The 19551-nt window shown below is 36.4% G+C and overlaps 1 protein-coding gene across 6 annotated transcripts in view; it reads right to left on the bottom strand.

Annotated features, from left to right (window-relative positions):
- ATRNL1 (attractin like 1) overlaps positions 1-19551 on the bottom strand; it is a 396494-nt gene that overhangs the window by 336212 nt on the left and 40731 nt on the right. For all 6 annotated transcript variants that reach the window (XR_004307737.1, XR_004307736.1, XR_004307738.1 and 3 more), the window contains exons 8-10: positions 13197-13452; positions 5843-6026; positions 1704-1858 (exon numbers count right to left, since the gene is read on the bottom strand). Coding sequence is in view for 3 of the 6 variants with exons in the window: in XM_032445435.1 (XP_032301326.1) it covers positions 1704-1858; positions 5843-6026; positions 13197-13452 (595 nt within the window). In the remaining 3 variants the exon portion in view is untranslated. The remainder of the gene's footprint in view (positions 1-1703; positions 1859-5842; positions 6027-13196; positions 13453-19551) is intronic.

Genomic DNA, 19551 nt, shown 5'->3' with positions numbered 1-19551 from the left:
AAACACTTGCTTCACAAATTCTTCAAAAATTCTTCTACAAAAATATCTCCCGGGTCCTGAAAATTGAATTCTTCTCTGTGTGTTTATTTCAATAGATCTGCATAGCCTATCATCACAGCACAATGGCACTCCAATTGGACACACAAGCCATCGTCAACCCCAGAACCCCAGCTCACAGGAAACAATTCTTACACATCCTAACTGCATGACTTCCTAACTGCATGTTCCATTTGATGCTACTTCATGACAACTGTTACTATCAAATCATCTCATTCTCCATGTATGACAACTCAGACCCCTCCCACCTTCTTGGTGCTATCAAAGTCTGTGTGACTTTTTGTTTTTTGTAGTAGAGGGTTTAGTTTGTTTTGTTCAGGCTTGGCAGGGGGGGAAGGATGAGGAGAAAGAGAAGAGCAAAGGGAGGTTTTACTTCAGCTTTTGAGCTCCAGTCACTGAGAATTTTAATCCACCATTTGTACCTCTGTAATGCATACTAGCAGCTTCACAGGGTCTCAACTGTATTCATTTATTTTTAAGCACTTGAGGCTCAGACATCCAAAACTAAAATTCTTCTAACAAAGCACATACAGCTTAATAACTTTTCTGTCTGTGAAAAGAAGGCTTATTTTTAACATAACTATGTAAGTGCCCCATATTCTATTACCAGCCTGACTCATTTAATGTCACTATCTCATTAGCCTATGTGGGGGAGTAGCCACCAAAACTCTCCTTCCACTTTGCAAGTTTGCTCATTCTAGATTGTGTGTGAGGTATTGTTTCATCTGAAAAAACATTCATCAAGGTAGTCATCACGATCAAATGTTTTTTCAGTCTCAAAGGTGGGAATCTTAAATAATACTCTAATCTGAAACGTATGGGAAAAAGAGTGGGTGAGAGGAGCTTGTCAGAGGAAGATATACAGCACAATGCACATATCATGGCTATCACTTCAAGCTGACTCAGCTACAGCCACTAACTTCACACAATCGCTCTCCCAAGGGTCTGATTCTCCTCAGCTTTTGTTGATCCTGTTTTGTCTTGTCCTCATGCCATTTGCCTCTTTCTGATGCAGACTTCCTACATGTCCTCACAGCTCTATACTCGTGATAGCTCCAGCTTCCTTAGTTTTTCGACCATCACAACCTGACTAGGGCCTCACCTTTCAGACCACTGCCTACTTTGTCTTTTCCATGTCTCTTTTTGGGTCAGGGCACTTTGATATAAGCACTAAGTAGTGTGTTTCACAAAATGCCCCCAGTTTCAAACCATTTAAGGAACTTATTTAGGGGGAAACATTTTCTTAAAATTCCAGCACTGGCCTTTGTAAGTACCAGGTAGACAGACATTCGGTATGAAAAACAAACTGACATTTGTTGGTTATATTCATTAGACAGTCTTTTCAACACTTTTTGACAACACTTTTTGACAACAGCAAAATGCACTTTTTGCAATTAATATAGAAATATCTCCGGTTCGTAGGAGAACATTATTCAAATGAAAACAAAATCCACCATTTTAGATAATATGTTTTGTCCCACAAAGCCCAAAGACTATTCAGAAACAGAAGTTTAATTTTAGTTTTACAGAACAATTTGTAAATAACTTTAAGGTGTTTTGATGAAGACATTATAGGAGTACATTAGGTGGCAATTTGAAAGCAACAGTGATTTAAAATTCAGTGAAAAAGAGAAAACAATACATACCTATGTCATATGCAAGGAAGTCAGCAGAAAAGCACTTTGCTCCATTACTCAGGGAAGTATCATTATGAGTATTTCCACCAAAAATGAGCATAGCTCCATTGATTAAGGCAGCTGAATGTAGATACCTTGCAAAACCACTCTCTTTCAGAATAGTCCTGCAAAATATAAGAGCAACATTATACATAACAATGCTTGGAAAAGTCAAGTGTGCTGCACACTAAGAAAATTTAGGGTGAAAACATCTATGGCTGAAAAAAACACTGTGAAAACACTGAAGGTATTACCCAGTAAACAGGTAACTTTCATTGTTTTTTAAGACTATGAATTTGTTCATGTTGTAACAAATACACACTGAAAAAAATACGCCATATTTTAAATCAGTCTGTCAAATGGCTTTTCTGGAAAAAAAGTATGTTTTACAGTCTCCAGAAATTATTAACGATATGATAAATTTTACAACTGATTAAAAATCCTTTTTTTTTTTAATATTTCCCCAGCCATGATAATTTTTTCTTCAGTAAGTGTAATAAAGAATTCTTGGTAAGGCTAAAAGAATATTCAGATCATCCCAAGTATTAGAAGCGGGCAAACATTTTTTATCTCATCACTCAAACTTGGAAAAGAAATGGTAGAAGTCATTCCAGTTCAGATGGAAAACACTCACACCACTTTGTCCATATATTCACTTTGCCAGACTCAAACACAGAATTTCAGCACACAAAAATTCAAGCACATGGAAAACGATTCATCATTTCCTCTCCCTCCAACTGATTTGACCTGTGCAAATGGCCTGCCTTGTGCTGGGGAACAACGTAGGTCCAGAAGTACCCCAGCCTATAAGTACTACAGATTTAGAGAGATTTCGAAAGTGTTTCAAGCACAGCCAATAAATTTTAGTAAAGGAAAGAGTAAAAAATTGTCAATTTTGCCATCATGAATTGTTTAAGTAGAACAGCTGTAGACACATTTGTGAAAAGCTGCTTTGACCACCAGAGCAAAATAGTATGTATATTCCTGTAGGGAACTTTTGTTTACATAACTTTTAAATGGACAAGTCTGAAGTTTAAAATTCCACTCCAACCTGTACTGTTGTGTACCCATACAATTAACCTGTTTTGCCATTCATTTCCTATAATGAAATTCCTTCTGACTGAACAATATTGTCTGCCTTGGATCACAATGGTAATATTTTTTTCAATAATTTTTACAGTATTACAAGGACTGGGAGAGTCTAAGGTATGACTCATTACTTTGACATAATGATTTGAATTAATTACCAAAACATCAATTTTGTTGTTCTTTGCTGGGGATTTTTTGTTGGTTTTTGTGTTCTCAGAAAAAAATTTTAGTTTTTTTTTTTTTTTTAAGTGGATTTTTTGTTCTTCCTATTTCTGAATAACATACTTTAAATATATTGTACCACATGGATGCATCTTTCTCAATATAAGTTTGATAAAGAACATACAGATAGATATACTGGGCAGGCATACTCAAAAAAAACAATATCTGGTTTCAACTCATCAGTTATGGTATGGGAAACCGTTGATGACAGCCTGAACTTCTGATTAACCACCTGAGGCAAGCAATGAGTCAGCTGGGGGAGCACAGGTGAGGGTAATTCAGCTGCGCTACCAGAAGTGGTGGTGCTTGACTCCACCTCTCCCAGATCTCATGTAAGGGCTGACTACCACTAAGGCAGGATCTCTTTCTCTGGAGATCACTCCTTTGTGGAGTTTACTGTGAACCTTCAACATTGGTGAGCATTTTCCTTTTATCCTTCTATCACAATAATCTTTTGTACAAAAAATCTGGCTTAGCATCTCTTTACCTGTCAACTGTACAGTTACAAAAGTACAAAATCAGAAATGACAAGAAAAAAGAATAAGGTATTTTTCATTGTTACTTTCTACTAGTAATGGAGAAAATATTTCCATTAAGAGCTGAAAATATGATAACACCCAACACATGCTGTTCTTAACCATTCTGACCAGAGATTTCTTCGCAAGTCTTTTGCTTTATGGTGTTTCTCACCTCCAATCTCCCAGTTTGCATTACTTGCCATATGCAATTATCCAGCCTTGCAGCTGTCTACAAATGCCTTTCTTGGTCACTGAAAATGTAAACAGCCATGCACTGCCTTGGAGAAAACCAAGGATTCTGCTCTCCACTGGGGCTGCATTAACAATCCCAGCAATTATTATTAGGGTTACCTAGTTGCCTACTTGAACCATGGCGCTCCAGCCCCCACGTAGATTTGTTGTGGCAATTTCTCTCCTTGACCTTTTTAATATTGCTTGCTCAATTTCACCCTTTCACACAACAGTCGCTTTTTCCCCCAAGAATCAACAGAAGCAGAAGTGTAATACAAATACAGATTTGTTAATTTGGCCATGATTTTCACTATTCATCAGCATCAGTGATGAAAGCAATCATCAGAACTCTCCAAAACATTTCAACCCTATGCAAATAAGGCACCTCAGCACACTTCACACTGAATTCATAATCTACACACATATACATGTATCTGCAAGCAGCGGTTGCAAACAGTAGTCCCAGTTAACTATATCGATGCTAAATGTTGTAGACAGCAGCGTGATGTTATATGGTAACTGAAACACCCAGCAGGAAGCAGGTAGTTCCAGGGTATCAGGCCATCACTTAAGTCCCCACTACCAACTGCAGCATCATGCAAGTAATGCAAAGCAATGGAAGCACTGCAAACACTGATTGCACATCAGAAATAATGTTCACCCTAGGAAACAACTTACTACCCCCTCATATTTTAAGAAATACAAAGCTTATTCCTAAGTGATACGCAGAAAATGAAAACTCATGTGCCTTAATAAAACAGTTGATTGGCTTTGCACGCCAAGACATAGAATAGCATGTGAACCTCAGCCAGATGGGACCGAGAAAGAGGAGATGGATAAGAGAGAAACAGAAGCAGTGAGCACAAGCAAATACATGTGTGGGAAAATAAACAGGCACAAGGGTATGAGAATCAGCTGTGACACCACTCTTCCGGTGATGCATTCAAGCTCAACTGCCTCACTGAGTATTCTGAATAGTTTATAAGCTCACTGATACATTAACCAATTAACCATTACTGCGAGGTAGTGTCTTTGACCCATCCCCTCTGCCAGTTTTCACTCCCACAGTATGAAATCTTCATGAAACAAATTTGACTTATGCACTTTACAAGCTGCCAAGAATACGACATTAATATAAGCACGGAAGCATTCATTAATAGTTACAGCAGTAATAATGAATAATAATTTTATATTATTATATTGTTGAATAGATTTTTCAAAGGATACAATATCACTTTGATCCGAGAACAAGTAAGAGAGCATTAAAATTTTAGCAATTTAAAAATATATTAAAGGGAACAAAAAAACCTGTACAGTGCTGCTAACTGCTGAGAGCAAGTAGCATTCAAAATAAAGAGCCTCAGCAAAACCATACCCACATAATTTCCAACAGGCTGATCTGAGAGCAAGTCTTGCATGCTTTAAGTTAAGCCACTAGTGCTCAAGGCAAACATTAAACTGCAAGAAGAAAATGTTTCAAGAAATAGATCTTTGTCTCACATCATCTTTAAGAAGAAAAAAGAAACAAAAGCATTTAAGGTCAGTTTACATATAAAACACATAAGGAGCATTCAGAAGTTAAAACAGACTTGATGAACAAGGAACTGACAAAAATAGAAACACCAAGAACAAAAATCACTACGAAGCCTATTCAACAACCAGAACATTTTCCTTCAGATAATTTAACCTTCAAATAACAGTTCTCAAATTTCTTTACTTATTATACATAACTTGTGCATGAATGTGCCACAGCAGTATAGTCATATCATGTGGATGCAACACAAGTGCTATCTCTGCATGGTGGTTATGTACGAATAGGAGAACATTTAATACACACGTAGACTTTCCTCCTTTCTTTCAGTGTGCAGCACCATTAATCCACTGGTTAAAGCCCAATCCTCCTCATAATTCTTCAGTTTTGTTGCAGAGAACGTGTCTTGCCACATGCAAAGGACACAGTCTCTTGTGTGACATTACTAGAAGCTTCTTTTATGCTTTTCTTACACAGTATCAAATAATTTACTTTGCTCAATTACAAACCCAACTTACCATGTTCTAGTATTAACTTCATATTTGTAAAGATCATCCACCAATCCATATTTATTGCCAGGTAATGCTTTGTATCCACCATGGACATAAATAGATTTTGTCAGTTCATCATAGACACTAGTATGGCCATATCCACCTTGTACAATTGCTCCTTTTGTTTCTGGTACAAGCCAAGAATTTGACCCTGGAATATATGTACAGAAGACACAAGTTTAAGGCTTACTAATACTAATGTGCAACACTAGACATTCAGCACAAAGAAAGAAAACCAGAAAACAAAAATCCTGGACCTTTTGGAAAATACAAAACAGTGGAATTTAGTTACTCGCAGCCTTAACTTAGTCCCACCAGAGATGGCTAGTGAAAATTAAGCACCTAATAAGCTGTATTATGAACACCTGAGGGGAAACCATCTGTAAAAGCCTGAAACCGAACTGTTGTGGGCTCACAGAAGTGTGTAAACTAAAGTAGCTGTAGGTATGCACACATACAGAGACTACACACTACTGAACTGTAAAACTGCTGAGCTAAAATCAGTTTTCAACTAATGTTTATTAGTAATGTAACTACAAACATATCTATTCAGTCACTGAAGACTCACAAATAATAATTTGAAAGCAGCTCTTTAAACTGGCACTTAAATCCACCTTTTAACATGATATCATTAGTAAATACAAAGGGATATCAAATAAACCCACTCACAATAGCTGTTACAAGATTAAAAAAGCAACTGGAAAATATTTGCTGCAGCACTGAAAAAAGTTGAAGGTAACTGAGTAACTTGTTGCCTGTAGCCCTAAAATTTGCATTTTTCCCCCTAGTCTTTCCAGATGATGATAGAAGCCACACAAAGAACAAGCTAGAAGATGAGTATTTTGTGTAAAAGCCACCTTATTCAAAAGAGGCTGTGATAACGAGGATGCCAGTTCTGCAGAATGGGAAATGAGAAAAAATAATTCACTTACAGTTTCTTGAAGATTATGCAAGCAAAATTGAAAGCACGGACAAGGACTTCACATGAGGAATAGTCTCTTCCTAATTCTTAGCCTACATTGGTTACTTTTATAAAGATACTTATACAAAACTAGAACACACCACCATACACCTCATCTCAAAGTTATACTCTATTTCAGTTTTCGATCATCTGATACTGTATAAGGATTTTAAGATTACCTCTTTTTCCTCCTGATTCGACTATGCTGTGAAAAGACTCATTACTTTCTGCTATTACTGTCACTATTCCACTTTCACTAAAGAGTTTCCAGGCACTGCGTCTATAAACAAGTTACATTTTTTTCAGTAACAAAATCGAATTCTGTGAAATGCAAGACAGCACTTTTATTCCTAAGTGCTTATAACAAATGAGAAAGTATGGATTGAACTGGAAGACTTATGCCAATTTTTCATGTGTGCACACTAACGATATTTTTTATAATATACACTTTTTTTACATTATTGATATCTACTGCAATGTAAGTTGTATTTTACTCCAATCTCCATCTTGGATTTTATCAAGCTATTAAGAACTGCAACTCCGAACACAATCATTAGAATTGTACCAGTAATACTGTATTTTACATACATATTACCTTGCTAACAGATTTATTTGATACAACTTACATATGGGGACCAGTGAAAAGTCAGCCTGCTGATGTGCCTTCTTATCACCAACTCCATCCTGATTTTTCCATTTAAATACTAATCAGTCCATAATATCACCATATATGACTTTCAGGGTGAAAAAACTACTACTACATTACATAGTCAATACTATCATGAAAGTTTACTTGTATAATATAACATTTTGTGTTTATATCTGACTGGTTCATGTGATAACTAGGATATTTTTGCAGCAAAATTGCATATTGTACAGCTCTCCAGGATTTGTGTAGAAATATGAATTGCTGTTCTATCTTGTTTATAAAAAACAAAAAATATGCTATAACAAAATTTTAAGAGGTTCAGAAGCATCTTTCCAAAGTAAATCAAAAGGAGTATTCCTTTCTGTTTTTCCTCTAAAATTTAGCTGAACCATCTGAACTTTGACTTCAAAAACTGAGAAGACATTCATTGTTGATGTCTTCTGTGATGCTTTGCCATCTTAATATCGAATCATTCAGTGCAAAAAGTATTTTCTGAAACAATTCTGTCTGAATTTCAAGGCATTGCTCAACTTACTAATAGGAATCTTCATTTTCTTTTTCTTTAAAAAAGAATTTTTAAATCCAATCATTAAATGCATTTTCAATAACTCTTCTCATACTAAAAGGCATCCCACTCTTCCTACCATTCTATCAGTATAAATATTTGATTGACCAATCAATTCTGCAGCCTCAAGGGCTTAAAAAGCCAAATCAGCCCAGAACTCACAAGATTACTACTCTTACTATTCTGATGCAATTTATAGTTAAAAACCAGACTTTCTTCAGCAGCTCTGCTTCTTTCTTGTGCTGCGGGTCCCAGGCCTGGATGCCATACTCCAGATGGGGCCTCACAAGGGCAGAGTAGAGGGGAACAATCCCCTTCCTCACCCTGCTGGCCAACATTCTTTTCATGCATCTGAGGACACCATTGGCATGCCAGACTGCAAGAGCACACTGCTGCATCAAGCTTCTCATGCACCAGTACCCCCAAGACATTCCCACAGTCTGTACACATCTGGTGTTGCCCTGACCCAAAATGCAATACCTTGCACTCAAGCTTTGTTGAATTTCATTAGGTTCCCACTTTTCAAGTCCTTGTCCCTTTGGTTAACATTCCTTCCTTCTATTGCACTGACTGCACCTCTCAGCTTAGTGTCATAAATAAACTTGCTGAGGGTACACTCAGTCCCACTGTCTATGTCACTGATAAAGTTGTTAAAGTCCCAAGACAGATCCTCAGAAGGCACCACTTGTGACCAGCTTCCCCCTGGACATAGAGTTGTTGATCACCACACTGGCTGCAAAGATCAAAACAATTCCTTATCCACCAAACAGTGAAGTCTTCAAATCCATAACAAAATCCAACCCCTGCCTAGACGTTCTCATGAACAGGAGAGACATGGGGAAGCTGAATGTCAGTGAACACCAAAGCAAAGTGACCAGTGTACCTGTAGAAGCCCTTACTTTTCACATCCTTTGCCAAGTTTTACCTGCACCTTGCCTTTCATGGTTTCATCTTTACGTGTCTAAACAGCACCCCTGTATTCTTTCCCAGGTCACACATCTCTGCTTCCACTGCCTATAAATTTCCATTTTTTCCTTCAGTTTGACCAGAAGGTACTTGCTCAGTCATGCTGATTTCTTGCCTCCTCCACTTGATCTCTTATGGGGATGGAGAGCTTTTCTTCTCTCAGAAAGGTGTCCTTAAAGAGCTGTCAGCTCAATTCACTTCCATTCCTGTTTCCCTAAAGGCTGGTTTTCAGGCAACTCCATCCAATAGTTCCTTAAATAGATGCTTACATGCTTCAATATTCTGGTCAGAACCAAATACTTATGTCCAGTTTTCTACAACTGTTTCCAAAAGACTTTTCAAGTGAAAGAAAAATATGCGGAGAGGTGTCAGAATTACTAACCAGACTTCTTAAGGATGAAAATGGGTGCATTTTAGGATGCTCACAAACTTAAGATATGATAATCACATGCATTCAGACATTGCCAATTCACAAAAGAAGCAGAATAACATGCAAGATGAACTGGATGATCTCAGCTACCAGAAAAAAAAATACCAAATTCAACAGTAATTTAAAGATATCGAGCAATGGGATTAGTAACATAACCTTCCATAAAATGGAAGCTCATCATTTGATAATAACTAAGAAGAATGCTTCATCAGAGAAAGTCTATCAGCCATTAATGGCTTTCTCATGGTTGTAATATGAATGTCATTTATCGGGTGAAACTGAGGTTATTTAGCCAGGTAAAGGTGGAAACACATCTAGAATATCCCACAGATTTTTCTAATCATCCACATTCAAGAAAGATGAATTCCTTGTGAAAAAGTTAGAGAGATGAACTACTAGAACAAGAGGGGAACAAATGAGGTTGTATTAATCAGTCTGGCAAAAAAAATAGGGTTGGTATCATCAATTTAAAGATAATTCCAGGAAGGGAGATGAGCTGCTTACATTAGAGAATGTGTTACCCAGAAAACAACATAACCAAACATAAAACAAACAATGACAAAGATAGGCTGTCATTTATATTATATCCAGTCACTGAAATTATAAGCCCTGAATTAATTCTCCAGATGTTTTCCAAGATACTTAACATTTATCTACACATGCAATAGAAGAAATTATAAAATACGTTGTTTTCAAAACAAAGTATGGATTGTGATGTTTAAGATTCATTTCAGATTTTTCCTCAGAGCAAGTTAATGACATACCGTAGAATCACTCTGTCAATGAAAATCCAGTGAATTACCAAAAAAATTTTGTTCTATCAATTTTCAATTTATTTATTACTAATTAGGTAGGTCACATTAAGAAAAAAAAAAAACTTCAAAATTAAGTAATAATCATTGTGTCGGTCAAATGATTAAAATAGCATTTGGAAATAACCAAAGTGTTTTTCTAAACATTTTAGAAAAAGATAGAAGAAACAAAAGGAAAGGTAGACACATTGGCCTGACCTGTTCTAGACACTGTAAAGCCTCTACAGGTCAAGTAAATGGAACAGATTTCACAGAATCACAGAATTATCAAGGTTGGAAAAGACCTTGAAGATCATCTAGTCCAACCATTACCAATACTTCCCAGCTAAATCATATTCATCAACACTTTCTTAGGTTTTCTTAGGAAGCACCTCAGATACCCATCTTTGTTTAAATGCAGTGACAATAAGATTTTTTTTCTTGCAATTATGAAGCTCATAACTTATGACAAAGAGAAAGTATACATTACAAAACACAGGGCCATTTCTTTTAACTCTACTTCAAAGAAACATCTTTAAATCAAGAGCAACCTAAGACCTACTTCCAAAGTGATAACAAATTTCAGCCTAAAAACTGAAGTGATATGTTGCTGATCCAAACAAATCTCTATCTCCTAAAGAAGAAAATAACATCATAGAAGATTTATTCAGAAGTTTCTTAATGTATATGGAGCTTTTATAAACTTTAGCTAAAACAAAAAGCCATTATTATATTCACCTTGAGACTCACATTGAGATTCTCAAAAGGTTTATGAGGTATTGCCATCCTAAAAGGAAATAAATTTCCCTGGGGAGTAACCTAGAAAAGCTTTATGGTTCAAGTTAGTAAAATCAACCACGTAATTCCCATACCAAGATTTATTATTTCCTCAGAAGTCATAACTCCAATCATAGCAAGAAAGGACAACAGAAAGTTTTTATTATTACTGTAACTATCATACCCTTGGAGTAGAAAAAGATTCTTCTGCTTTCACATGGTGAAATTCTGGCTGCAAGCCATATCTGATTTTTCTCAGATTTTGTTGATTTTGATAAAAGTTACTTTATTTACTAATCTGACAAACACGAGAGAAATTTGAGACTATGCACACTTTCAATTAACCTGCTTTGTTAATAGAACCACAGGCCTATGAGAAAATCTAGGGAGTCTGCAAACAGCAAACTTTTTAGGTCTTTTTGCACTCAAATCCACTGGAAATCAGGGTCATAGTAACTAAAGATGGCTTTAGTATCACAATTCCATATGTCAAGATCATTAAAGTTCGCTAAAAAGTCTGGATCACTTGCAGTTTCAATTAAAATAACCAGAGGGAAAGATTTGTACAATACTTCTTTCTTCTAGAAGTCATCTTGCATGTGCCTGGTAAATAACTTCCATTTGAATTAAAAGCAATAGCCAATAACATTTAGAATAAAACGGTACAATCTGAAATATTCACCCAATATTATTTTTTTTTAAGGAAGGAGAAAGGAAATTTGATACTTCTTTCCACAGAATCAGGAGCCCGTTATTGTTAGAAATTTTCTTTCCAGTTCAAGTGGGCTCATATCAGTAGTTCTATTTCCTTCCATGCTTTTTGATGATGACCTGCTAAATTCCCCAAAAAGTAGTCATTCTTAATCCAAACAAATATCTAAAATTTCATGGCTAAAATTGACCCTATAGTAGCAAAAATGTAGATAAAATGCTGCAGCAGACAAAGAATTCAGGAAAACTCGACACAGAAATCATTTCACATTATAGGCAGGAAAAGGGAGATGGAAATTCAGTGAGGTAAACTGGAAAAAGTTGGCCTTCAACACTTGCTAACCCTTGAAGTATTGTTGCAAAACGTAATTCTGAGAGTAGAAACTTTTGGTAACTTTGTTCAGTTTAATCAAACACTTCCACTGTGGAATAAGCACATCATTGCACTCTTCCTCTTGTTCCCATTCTCTTTCAGTTTCGCTCAACATCGCTACAACACACAGGTAATGGCCAGAAAGCGTAAGAGTCCTCTACATTGTGAAGCGATTTCCCCACCTCACAAATGTGTATGCATAGTTTCTATATCAGTATGCATAACTGCAAATGAGTAAATGAAACTATTTAAAAGACATTCATTATGTCTTAACATAAAAACACTGCTTTGAAGTTTTGAATGCATTCTGTGATTGCTTACAATAACTGTAAGGAACTCGAATCAGTTCTACAGAAAGCAATAATTCAAACATTGTTTGAATTAGCGGGTACATAAATATTTCTAAAGAAAATCAGAAGGTTTATTTTTAAGATTATTCTACTATAAAAACATCTTAGAAGTATCACATGCAAGACAAAACTTCTTTGTTTATTTAACTGTAACATTTAAAATCACCATCAGAAAAGCCTCCCATTGAGGCAGGGGAATCACAGACAGATGTGTTGGAATATCTAAAAATGTTTTTTTTCCAATGCTGGAAATTTATTCCAATTGGAAATTTATACATTATCCAAAAATGTTTTTATTTGTTCCTGAAGGAGCAAGCATATGCTCCTGAGACGAGCTTATAATGATAAACAAAGTTACTACATTTCAAAAATCAGTATGATGATATTACAACATCAATTAGAGATTCTTCAAAATTAACTACATTCTTGTTATAGTTACTCTTTACTGTATTCTGTTTTGCCCTTTGGATTTTCCAACACTATGCAGTAGAAACATTAAGTCTGTGGTTAAAAGGTTAAAAAAGGTAAGTTTCATCAGAATAATAACTACTGGTTGGAATTTCTTGTTTCAGCCTTTAACAAATAGCCAAAACACACACAAATGCTCCTAAGAATCAGCATTGTCTTCAGGAGAAAACGATGACATTACATTGACAAATATATATTTTTTCCTCTGTGAAAAGAAGAAGTGGCCCTAAAGAATTTTTTTTCATCAATGAATGATAAAAGTAACTTGAAAGCAACTTACTGATATAGTATTCTTGTACAATGCTCGTATAACCGTATATGGAAGAATATCCAAAAATGATAATCATAACCACATCTCTGCTGTCCAGCTCCACGATGTGTGCTGAGTGACCTTCCACAGCATACTGCTGGCCATGTACAAGTACAGCAGGAGTTCTAATACTCCATGTTTGACTGTGGATGTTGAAAATCCACAGTTCGTCAGTAACATTGCCATTATTTGTTTCAATTTTGCCTCCGTACATGTAGATGTCTTCCTGTAAAAATTGGGAGAAAGGAGAGAGCAGATAATGGATTACAAAAAAGATAACATCTGAACTGTGTATTCCTGTGCTGCATAGAACTGAACAATCTGATTTAAATCTTCACGTACAGCTGATGCTATCTTAAACAGCTCAATAACAGATACTGGTCCCAGAAAACAATATTTAAGCTAAAGCAAAAGCGATGATAAGGAGAGCACTTCACTGAAGAATAAACCCAGCCATGAAAATGACACAAGAATGAATTTCAACCAGATTACTTCAAGCAGAAAAACTTTAATTACATGACTCTAATTCATACTGCAGCTATTAAAAATCTAAACAGAAAGGGATTTATACTGTTTTCTTAAGGAATAGCTCACAGAACTAAAATGCAATTTACCGTACACTCAAACTATATGAATTTCATTTGGCATATGCGCAAGAGAGAACGCTTCATCTTAGTGACAACATAACTTAAGTCCTGAGAAACTTCACAGTCATAAACAAATCAGCCCAGAGAAATGGGACAATTTGTGTACATCATCCCCTTGGGCACATGTGCTAAAATCAAATCTCAGTGGAAGAGTACTTTGAGTACTTCTAAAGGGATGCAAACAAGATTTTCCAATCTTCATTAACCATGTATCAAAATAGATGGCATTGTTGATCGAGATAAGTAAAGAACGACTTACTTAAATATTGATTGAAAATGATCCTACTAAATCTATAACTTCAAAGCAAGGCATATAGAGTCACAGAATGAATTCCAGCTTGTTGGCTTCACTGACTGGTTCACTGTTCATGGACAGTTTATCCCAAGTAAAAAAAATACTGTATCTAATTCAAATAATGAGTTAGCGTTCGGTAGGACATACCAGGTCCACATGCACTCAGTATCTCACCCATATAGTGTTTATACAGGAGGCAGTCATCTCCTGTACACTGCAGTATCGTAAATATTCCAGGGTCGAACCAACTTGATTAACAAAAAAAAAAAAAAAAAGAAAGCTGCAGAATAGCACATTTAGCAAAGTTTCGCTAGGCACAGACTACTGAGCCTCAGGAGAAAAGGAAAAAAAAAAAAAAGAGAGACTAAGATAAAGAAATTGCATAATATAAGAAGTTTGAATAAACCATAGGGATATGGATGGAATATGGATGATCAGTAGATTGACAGTCTATTAAGACCAGCAAAACAAAAAACAATTTTTAACTGTTCCTTCATTTGATCCATGTGATCTTAATTCAGAACTTAGAGTTGTTCCTGAGCAGTGCTACTTCTCTGTTAGAGAACAGCCTACACTGGCCTTTGAACAAAAGACCATGGGATGTAAACACTGACAGAGTCTACAGGAGTCAAAGCATGCCAGCTAAAAGGCTGCCAAGACATCTTCCACAATACCACAGTGAAGGTGGTCATATAAGTCATAGTCATCATTGGTGAGGAATTAAGACTTGCTTTGAATGCTATTTTTGCAACACACATTCTGAGTTGCATTTTAGCTTATGCTGGTATTTCCTGAGAAATCTTCCTATAGATCTTTTTTAAGTAAGGCACTTAGAAAAATGCTCTCACATATCAGCAATTAATTAGAAAGATATAGTAGTAGCAATTAATTAGAAAGATACAGAATTCTCAAATTCCATGAAGGAGGGCAAGATCCAAAGGAATTGTTCCCAATATATCTAATGGATGTTTTTGGACTAACTCAGTAAGTAGAACAGATGTTAGATAGAAATATTTATATGACATTACAGGTTGGCTTTAAGTCCACACCAGCCACCAGCGTTACTTTTCCAAAGTAAAAGCAGAAGTGTGCTACGGCACAGCTATTGACTCCAAAGACTTCTACTGTTGGGTTGTTTGCCACAGATGCAAAAACAGGTTTATAGGAGATTCTGCCTTGGGCCAACCAGACTTTTCTTACATACATGCTTTGAGAAGGAGGCCCATGCCCTATTATCTTCAGGAATGCTACTTTTCTTCCATACCTAAGGGACAACTACAATCCCTATTTTGAGTGCACTTTATGTAATATTAAAGGCTAAGAAAGGAACATGGCAACAATACCAACTAAGTTTATTAGTTTATTTTAAAAACAGTGGTAGGATTTGCAACTGATAATTAAGTGTTCTTACTTATAAATAATCAAAATACTTAGAGATCAACAATATGTCTCTAGTAAGAAATAAACCAAGGCTGCAGGTAGAATCTGTATTCTATCAATCTATTACTCAGCAACAACTTGGTAGCAGAACCTGTCAATTCTTGGGATTACAAGGAAAAAAATCACTATGACAGAATAAGCTTCCTGAGTTTCTTCCTAAATAGCTAAACCATCTTGAAAATAGAGCTGCTGACCTCTAGTGTGCTATTCTGACTTTTTAAAATAGGTTTAGTTTCAAAGACCATTTTCCTGCTTTTCATAAAGAAAAACACTGCAGTATTTCACTGTGTTAAAACATGAGGGCTTGTCCAGATTTTGGCAGGGACAGAGTTAACTTACTTCCTAGTAGCTAGTTCAATGCTGCATGAGAATAACGTTGATAACACACCGATCTTTTAGTTGCTACTGAGCAGTGCTTACAAGTCACAGATGTTTGAGCTACTCATGCTGTCTGGCCAAAGAAAAGCTGAGGATGTATAAGTTGCTGGGAGGTGACAAAGCTGACAGAGGTCAAAAAGACGCCCCATACCATATGGTATCACATACAACAATAAAACCAAGGCCATTGATAGGAGGGCTGCTTCTGTGCAGGAACTGGTTGGGATTCAGTCAGCAAGTGGTAAGTAACTTTGTTGTGCATGGCTTGCTTTCTGTATTCTCTTGTTAGTGGTGGGTTCCCTCTTTTAGCTTTTCTTCTTCATTATACTGTCCTTATCTCAACATGTGGGTTCTTGCACTTTTCAGTTTTCTCCCCCATCTCACTGTGGGGGGGAGGTGAGTGAACAGCTGTATAGCGCTCACTGTTTCTGGGTTAAACCACAACAAGTTTTATGGGAAACCTGTAGACTAATGAAATATGAATATTTTGAGCAAATATTTTTCTTTAAATGATCCTAGAGAGCTCACTGATGAAACTGCCACTTCAGTCTCACAAGGTAAAGCACAGAGGAATGAAGGACCTAATTAGGGACTGGCAGGTGAAATATAACAGTTCTTAAAATACAGTCTGAATAGACGCATGAATTTCAAAATGACCCTTCGAACCTCTGGCAACATCCTCCTCACAGCTCTACTGAAATGATTCAATATAAAAAACAACACTTCTGAGAGGAGCTATCTTTATAAATGACACAGCAGAGATCCTGTACACACAACTACTCAGAGAGTTCTACAGAGAAAAAGACAAGAAGGTCACAAAAACTACCTTAATAATCCCAAAATCAGATTTAAGCAAGCTTCACTGCAGGCATTTTCTGAGATTAAGCACCTCATAGTGCTACTAATAAGAATTAAAAAATTTAAAACCACTTCAAAAGTTAGCTACAGTCAGCTCAGTATGGAGAACAGAAGGCTCACGGACCAAAGGCTACAGGAATACAGAACGAAAAACTTTACAAGCATATTTAACTTTACAAAAGCAGATACATAAAGGCAAGCATTTTCTGAGAAGTGTAGAGAAGAAATAAGTGCAGCCTAAATGACAACCAGGTATAAATCAAGGTATATGCTGTTATGGTTTGGCCTAGTTTCTATGACAAGGGGGCAAAGAGACCCACAGATCCATGTCCTGGGAAGGGAGTGAGGGGGAAGGGAGAAGCTGGGAGACTGGCCTGGATGAGAAAAACAGCAGTAATGAGCTAGAGGAAAAAAACAAAAAACTTTGCTTACTAATTAAGTACACCAACAACCCACAGAACTGCAGCATTAACTCTCTAATTCCTAGTGCACTCAATGGCAGCATGATGTGGAATACTGATATAAAAACAAGAAGCCGTGACATATGCTGAAGGTGAGGCCTTCTGTACACAACATATGAATTTTCAAGAGGACAGGTACACAATTAATGCTCACCTTCCAGCACAGGAAGCCTCTCTGCTACCACCAACCACACAGCAACAAAATATAATGGGATATTGGTTCAACCTCTCCTGCTTTACCACCAACAACCACCTCTGATCTTATGGGCCAACATAATAAAACAGGAGGCATTACTTTTACCATACTTTATTCCAGCCATATTGTAGTTTCCAGTTTGCCATCTAACTTCCTATCTAGCCATGGCTTGGCAAAGCTGTATGTACCTGCTTTAAAAACTTCACAAGCCATTATCTCTTCATAATCTTTTTTCTTCTGTGATTCATTTCAAAGTATGTTGACATTTTTGAAGTATCAAGATGCCTGAAACTACATAGAATCTCTCAGATATGGGAGAACCAATTGCTAACAGAAATAGTTAGTGCTTTTCCAAAAACCAGCCTGAAGTGGCACTGAAGGCAACGCTCTCTAACAATTTAGCTGGTCGAAAAGCAAGAACACGTTTTATGCATTTATAGTGGAGAGAGTATAAAAGTCTTAGTCATTTGTTATAACTGTACATCAGTGGGAGTCTTCTGATCTCTTTTCTTCAGAGTAAAGAAGTAGAGTACTTCAATTTTAACTAAAGAAGCTTTCTGAGGGAAATGGCACAGTAACTTACTTCATTCTCCACAGAGTCAATTATATAGCTTCAATTTAGCTTGTACCACAATCAGGCAATACTAGCTCTGTGCTCTCACTCTGGTCTAGTACAGGCTTTGAAATCTCAGGAGCTGAAGTCAAAAACTTAATCTAATTTCTTCTAGGTGGATACTATTTTCTCTCTTCTAAAAAGAAAATGTTAAACAATGAGTAGTATACAGCTCAAAACACAGCTCACAGCTGCCATCTCTAGGTATTGTATGATGTCCTGCCACTCTTCACACTCAATTTTTGTTTTGTTGTGGACTGAATACGTGAAAGGAAATGATAAAAGTTAATCTTAATTTAAGAATTTATTGACATGCAAGAAAATAGCACCCACTGGTATTCACTGACACTTGCTGAATGTTTATAGAGATGAAAAAGTGGACGTGTGCACAGTGAGGCAGTGGACGGTGCAGCAGCAGTGACAACAACAGAGGATCATCTCCCACGGTGAAGATTTTTATAAGCTCAGCATGCAGACTCTTGTTCATCATTGGTGAAAACACACAGCCAGTGGGGGTGTCTGTGTTGAAAAATAGTGTTTTGTAGCTGAGAACTTTTTCTATCAGACAGTATTATTGAGCTCTTTGTATATATTACGGACATAAATAGGAGGCATTACACTTTCAGAGTGACTTGCATATTACTTAATTATTTGAAATGAGTGGTGCTACATTCATTACTAGCGGATTCTAATTAATAATGAAATGCACCCATGACAGAAGCAACAGCTTCTTAACTACACTTGTTTATAACTTCCATTAATATTACTAACTTGCATTTCCTCACTGCGATCTACAAGATCTACAATTAACCCAAGTCCACATGGTCTGATATTTGCTGGTTAGAAGTTCTCTAAAATGGGTACTCCTTAGTTTGGAATATTTCAAGTGAATATTAGTACTGCTGACCTAGAAAATGTTAAATGACAGTTTAATCCTTTATTCTGAACTGCTGTATGATATGTTAGTTCAATGCTTCCCAACAAAAATTATCCATGTTCCACAAGAAGTGAAATAACCAGAATACAGCAGCCTAGGACATCTCAAAGAACAGGTAAATACATAGGTAGTGAATCAGGGAACTGAGGAAGAGAAAAACAGTTTTTGAGTTGGCTTTGGGGCATGCACAGAATCCAGTTCACATTATTGCTACAATAGTAAGTGTGATATTCATCACCTGTAGAAGAGAAACATGACAGAGGGGGAAAAAAGATGACAAAAAACAAACACCCACAATTCTGCTTAACATCAGAGAAGCAACATATATAAGGGAAAACTGACCATAAACAGATATTAAATAGGTACAAGTGAAAGGATAAAATCTTTAATGACGATACAAAGACAGTTTAAAGACATCTGAGATCCCATAAAGCCTTTCTATTTGAAAAAAACTTTCCCATTAGAAAAACCCAAATAAATCAAGCTTAACATAACAAGAC

This window comes from Coturnix japonica, chromosome 6, assembly GCF_001577835.2.
Source record: "Coturnix japonica isolate 7356 chromosome 6, Coturnix japonica 2.1, whole genome shotgun sequence".
In the NCBI taxonomy this organism is placed as follows: Eukaryota; Metazoa; Chordata; class Aves; order Galliformes; family Phasianidae; genus Coturnix; species Coturnix japonica.
Note: the sequence above shows the minus strand (reverse complement) of the source record. Positions and strands in the feature narration are given on the sequence as shown.